The sequence below is a fragment of the Eurypyga helias genome, unplaced genomic scaffold (genome assembly GCF_000690775.1).
Source record: "Eurypyga helias isolate BGI_N326 unplaced genomic scaffold, ASM69077v1 scaffold46921, whole genome shotgun sequence".
NCBI classification, from domain to species: domain Eukaryota; kingdom Metazoa; phylum Chordata; class Aves; order Eurypygiformes; family Eurypygidae; genus Eurypyga; species Eurypyga helias.
In genome coordinates this window covers 333-7146 of record NW_010232367.1, presented here as the reverse complement: position 1 = coordinate 7146, position 6814 = coordinate 333, and the positions used below count along the sequence as shown (strand labels likewise).

The 6814-nt window shown below is 41.0% G+C and overlaps 1 protein-coding gene across 1 annotated transcript; it reads right to left on the bottom strand.

Annotated features, from left to right (window-relative positions):
- Positions 1-4047: 4047 nt before the first annotated feature.
- Positions 4048-6335, bottom strand: ATP5G3 (ATP synthase, H+ transporting, mitochondrial Fo complex, subunit C3 (subunit 9); the record flags this gene model as incomplete). The annotated part of the gene is made up of 3 exons (XM_010161358.1): positions 4048-4294; positions 5680-5873; positions 6238-6335. Coding segments are annotated over 3 exons (407 nt in total), but the record flags the coding sequence as incomplete, so codon positions are not given.
- Positions 6336-6814: the final 479 nt, after the last annotated feature.

Sequence of the window (6814 nt, the reverse complement as noted above, 5' to 3'; positions counted from 1 at the left end):
GGCTGACCGGGCCGCGCCACGGGTGTAGCGGAGCGGGAGCCGCGCGGTCTGCCCGCGGGTGGGCGACCCGAGCGCTGCTTCCCGAGTGGTCCGCGTACGGCGCAGACGGCAGGTCTCACGTCTCGGTCGCAGAGGAGCTTCGCTGGTCGCGTTAAACTGCTACCCACTGTACAGGGAAGTCCACCCCCACCTGCTCCTGCCGGGGACCGCATCTGGGCCACACATCTGCCACGGCAGCCAAACCAAGCTGTGCCCGCGCGTGCTCACGCACGCTGGGAAAAGCTGCTGTTGCCGAAGGGCTGGCGCAGCCATGCCGACGGGGAGCTCGGAGGACGAAGCACCCATCCTCTGCTTCTGCTTCGGCAGGAGGGCTGGCAGCCACAGCTAGGGGAAGGCAGCAGAAAGCGAGTAGAGACCAAATCACTGTAAGGCTTTGCACAGCGACGGCGCCTGATGTGCTCGTCACGTCGCAGTTTTGGAACAACCAGCCCTCCAAAACCATGTACTGCCTGTATTCCTTTGGTTTCCCAGTCTCCATAAACACATCTCGTACTGCTGGAACTGGGTGCGTGTATGAAGTCATACTGCCACTAAACATTTACCTGCACAAGGAAGGGAAGCACCTTTACCTAAATTTAACACAGAAGTAATTAGCATTTTGGATGAGTTTGGAAAGATCGTGGTCATACATGGCAGCACAGTTGAGCTAGTTGAAGCACAGATAAAAGTTTTAGTTGTGACTATGTATTGCCTTGTTCTGAGACTGACCTGAGAGTGAGACTATGGGTAACAACAAAAATACTTCTAAAAATAAATACTCCTGCATTCACCCCAGTAAATCACATTTTGTCCAAGGTTCCCTGAATTTGCAAGTGACAATATGGTAAGTTTCACTTCTTGTAAATTGTTTAGGTGGGCACTGTACAGCACTCAGGCAAAGTTCTTTGAAATAAGGTGGGATAACAAACACTGCATGAACGTACAGTTCACTTCAGGGGTGGAATTATTATTTACTGTAAGCATGTTGCAAAGGGCTCAAATGTGAGACAGTGCAAAAAGAAAGGAACACAGAACTTACTTCCTTCTTCACCAAGCAACTAAGGCCTGTATTGGAAACCAGCATTTTTCACTGGTTTTGATCTACCATCTCATGGCAGCATCAGCCCTGACCAGAGAACTGAACTGCAAGTTCTTTGCCCTTCCTCTGTCTGAAATTGGTGCAAAAAAACCATAAACAGAGGGAAAGCAGCAGGATGGAAAGGATGAATCACTTTCACTTGCAGCGATAATCTAAGAACATAATTGGTAACATAAACATTTCCTTCATTAATCATTAGGATCTCAGTGTTGTGTACATCACTTTCACTGGTGGAATGATGTTGGATCAATGAAACAGCACGCAGGGTAGTTATTCAACAACAATGAATATCTGCTCCAGCTGGCTCCATCTTCAACACTGAAATATGAACAGTCCTTGGATCTGGAGAATCTAAAAGATGACTCTTCCCCAGCTGACAGTCTCTAAGGTCAGTGCAGCGAAAAACAAAGCTTTCAGGGAAGCGAAGCCTACAGTAACACCTTATGGAACTTTTTATCTGGTTTCTCCAACCTATGAAAAAGATTTCTTGTGCAGAAGATCAAGAGTCATTTTAGATTGCTTGCTGCTGCCCAATCACTATAAAAATTATTTCAAAAAGAAGCTTCATCTTTTACACTAAAGTTGTTTCTTTTGTGGGCATTTTAAGAACGCAACAGAATTTTTTTATAAGCCCACTCAAACAGACTGAACTGTTGAAGTGCTCTAATAACCACCGAAACCAAGCTCTGTTTTTCAAGAGCAGTGAAAATAGAGCACTAGGGGAAGGGCATCAATGTGCCCTGTGATCATTCAGATGTGAAAATCTCCCCACCGCTCATAAGCCCCTTACTGTCTATAAGGATAATCTCCTGCGTGAAGGTTTGTTGCCATGTTTTGAAAGACCTTGATTAGTCTTCATCTGTACCACTGAGATCCGATTCTTTCAAGACTGGCATAACCTAACAGCAATTTTGCTTAGCTTGGCCCATGTTCACCAGTCTAAGAGGGAGTCGAAAGGTAACAAGCTTGGATGGATGCTATACTAAACCAGACTGGCTTTACATCTGGACAGGTCAGCTGGGATGTATGCTGCCTTTCAGACAAGGCTGATCACAGGGAAAAGGTTACATGTCGACAGGGTGAACCACATGGAAAGAGATGGGATGCACATCCAGAAATTGTTATTCAAAGCAGATTCAAGTAGCTCATGGTGGCTTTCTTATCAAGGTTAGAGTGAAGCGTAGCCAGAACTTGTCTCTGCACAATTTTAACTCAGCAGAATCGTTTTATACATAAACAAATGGTTAAGTGTAATTAACAGGCTGGAACTAGGCTTGACCACTTTGAAGATCCTTGTTTAGCCACATCCCAGTGGTAGGGGAATCTGAAGCTTCAATTAAGCTAACCCACTAGACTAGTCCATATTAGGAAATATGCACTGCCACCTCAGATGCCTGCACAGATCTCTACAGTACTGAAAGAGCAGAACAAAGTTCATCACGCACCAGAAGGACAGCAATACCCACACGAGCTTTAGCCTAGAATTCTAGTAGTCTGTCTTTCATCCAGGGCAAATGCAGTCTGTCAGCTGTGTAACAGAACAGCTTATGAGAATGGATTGTAGTAAATTCCTAACAAAACCCTAGTGAGCACAGACCACATGGGAGATAGCTGCAACATGCGTTACCTCCTACCTCTCCCTCACTCCCCAAAGTACCCACTTCCAGACCCAGTCATATAAGGTGCTATTAAAACTGTGCTAGAGATGAGTATTTGAAGATGCTGCATATTCTGCACTCCTAAACCTCATAGAAAAGGATTTACATACTACCTTTTAATCCTTCTGAAATGACCATTTTCTTCTAAGAACATATGGGAAAAGTAGCTTCTCAGGCTAGGTCCAACGCAGAATATATGAACACTAATTTGGTATTTGAATTCAGACGAAAACAGAGGTCTTACCCACACCTTGCACTGACCTGAGAGCCACCAGTTATTTCTCTATTTCCTTAGGGATAGGCAGTTTACGCTAAGTCTCCTATATTTAATTCAGTAATTACCCATTAAACAGCAACATGACAGAGCTCCTAACAAGCTTGCTCATCGTTGAAGCTCCAGCTTATATCTGTTGATCAGAACTATTATATAATATTCTGAATACAGTTTGAGATCTCAACCCCCCTCACCAGATTAGTATATAGTAGCACAAAGTATGTTACTGTTATTGTAGACAACACTGTAAATGCACACAGATTGTTAAAAGACATGATACTGTGAGAAGCAAAGCTCGATACTGCAGATATTTTGTTATTAAAAATGCTTTGATCCTACTGCTCTTAAAAGAATTCAGGAGATAATGCAAGGCTGACTTTACAAAATCAGGAAGCTGAAGTCCTCTCTTTTAGTCAGGTGATGCCAAGAATGCAGTAACTGAGTGTGCAATATCAAGGCGCTAGAATTAAATGCGTTGGACCAATCTTAAGCAGTAGTGAGTTTAGTTCAACTGGGACACTGCTCAGAATCAAGTGGAAAATTTTCACCACGGCGATCAAAGGTTATAGTGTAAAGAGAACTTTTCCAACACTGTTCATGGACTTGCGTTTCACTCCTTCCATGAAGGGGTGCCAGAACATCTTATGTGCCAGCTAGCCTGAGGGGAAAAGAAACCCAAATAAACTGTGTACAGACACAGCTCTGGTTAAGTCTGAAACAAGTGAAGGAACAAGACCAGCAGCATAGCTTTTCACATTTAATCTGTGTATCTTTTTTTTTTTTTTTCAAATATATGCCACATTACTTTTAACAATCAAGTGACACACCTCTATAGATTAATAAATCAAATATTTGACTTGAAGTCATTGTTTGAAGAGTCCTACGTGATATGTCATTATCAGGAGGAATGTACAGTGACTGAATGACAAGATGCTGTCTTCCAGACAGCAAGAAAAATAATAAATGCAGGCAACAGGTTGACAGCTGAAGTTGTTATCTTTAATGAAATGACTTTGGAAATAGCATCTGTTTCCATGACACCAACATTTTGGGAGTCCCATAAAATGCAGAGTTACATTCCAATGCCAACATTACAGGCAGATCTCCTTTCACATGGCAAATAGGATCAAGAAAGCAACCATCAGACAGAAGAGACCCATAGCTTCAGACAGGGCGAATCCCAGGATAGCATATGAGAACAGCTGCTGCTTCAGAGAAGGATTTCTAAAAGAAAGCGAAGGTGTAAGACCTTTTTATCTTTACGATTAAGATGTTTTTTCATACAGTTTAATACATCTTACAGATTCAGAACCTTGCACTTCCTTAACCCAGATTCCGTAACAGGAAAATCCAATAAATCCAAGAAGTATTTTTTTAGTAAGGATTTCACTGAAGACAAATGACTTGGCAATTAAAACTATTTTCAGCTTTTGCAGCTTGTATATGGCTTTTCTATATGAGCACAGTTTTTGTGACTACATTCATATATGCTTTTGAATTTGACTTCTCTACATCATCCCATGCATGAACTATGCTTCATAAATTTCACATCTATGAAATTAGAACTATATTCCAAGAAGGTTCGTATACAGCATTTTAAGTAGGTCTCAGACAAATACAGGAACTGAAACCACCTACAGCAAAAAAAGAAATACACAAGTTTGTTACAAAACTGCAATTATCCCTCCAATAAGTGTGTGGGAGAGCAAAAAACCTTCAACATAATATTATGAAGTAATGCTCTACAATCTCTTATTGGCATGTTCATGTGAAAAATCAATGAAGGAGACATTAGTTTTGTAATGAAAACACTTGTTTCTTCAAGTGGAAAGTGAACTTCCTTGTCTTCAGTAGGGCTTAAAAACCTTTAAGAAATAAGACTTAACTGGTTGAAAGAGTAATGAAGAACATCAAACCTTCAAGCTTTTTTCATGCCTGTATCTGTTCTGCCCTTCCATGATACCATGCAAACTATTCCTACTGCAGGAACATTGTAAACTTATCGGGAAGAAGTTCGTCCTTACTATGAAATCCCCACTCTCACCCCCTTCAGATTTCTAGAAGGAATGATTACTCATTCAATACAGTAATTACATTTTCACTTGCACCTCAGTAATTCTGAGATGCAGAGCTGAACATGTTAGGAAAATGAATGAAGTATCCATTTCTAAGTAACAATTCTAACTATTAAGTCTAAAACATAGAAACTCACATTCCTTATTATCAGTTTTCATATAGTTTCTCCTCAGGACTTTTCCCATGTGAGAGGGGAGGAGAAGATCCAGGCTAGGTTTTTAATTTACTTCCGGAACAAGATGCTGAAACATTACACTTCAGTGACCAAAATACTGAACAAGTCTAACAATCTCATTTCTTTCATATCTCTTCTCCAGGTAGAGTGTACCAAGTCCTGAATTTAACAATACAGCCACCCTGATAAATATACCAGAATTTCATGAGATTCTACTTAGCCATTTTTATCATTAATAGTAATTATTAACAGAATTTATTACAGTGCCATCATCCTTACTACAACTTAGCTTATCTGGGGTGCTGTCTCAAGATATAAAACTCTAAAATTGCATGCAGAGGTAAGAGAGATTGATTACCTGGCATAACCAATGATTAGACTACCGAAGACCGTTCCAATACCAGCACCAGAACCAGCCACACCTACTGTGGCAGCACCAGCACCAATGAATTTGGCAGCAGTGTCAATGTCCCTGCTGATAGCACTAGTCTGGAATTCTCTAAGTGCTAGTCGGAAGACAGTATTTTGGGCCCCATTAAGTGTTGAGTTGCCCTAAGAAAACAAAACATGAACAAACATTATATTCAGGCACAGACCATTTTCTATGACCACTTTGACAAGTGTTATTCTACAGTTTTAAAAGTTGTGTTAGATCCAATGTCTAGTTCCTCTTCCAAGTGAGGAGACTATAACTCAAGACTTAAAAACTTCAGAGTATTACCTGTTCCACCTGAAAGTAATCAACTTTAAATGTAAAAGACTTCTCAGGGGAAACAGCAAGAACTATTATTAGGTGTTTGACTTAAAGCAAGTTTCGCGCTATAGATGTTTGAGTTAGTACAAGTGAACTCTAGGTTGAGGACATTTAGGCTCACCAGGTAATTTAGGAAGATACAGAATTTTGTTTATAAGGTACCTCTCCAGTCTTGACCTCTGGCCTAGACAACACAGATGCAGAAATTGGTCTGTACAAGACTCTTGATCCAGCACGGATCTGAAAGAGGAGCAAAAATGCTATATAAAAAAGAAACATTTTATTACAACTGTTCCCATACAATAGTCTGTAATTATCTACTAAACTGTTTTCCTACTTGAAGACAGAATATCTGCATAGCTGGGTATACAATAAACGATACAGAAGCAGGCACTGCCATGCAAACTGATAGCACTGTTTTCAGGAAACATTATTTCAAACAGCTACATTATTCAACGAACCTGCACATGCCTTACCCTGACAGAGAAGGTAGCAAAGCGATGGCAAAAAAGCCAGATAGACAAGCAGGCAAGTAACACACATGTTGCAATGGAAAAATGAAACCCATCAAAATTATTTCCAAAGTTGTTAAATGCATAGACATAACATAGACTTTTAAATGTAGCGAGGCATAAATGAATGAATCCTCCTTCACAAACGGCCTGCATGTGTCCTTGGGCTTCCACCAGTCTAAGGTCATATCGGCTCTTGCACAAAGCTCGTCCTGCAGGGGAAACCT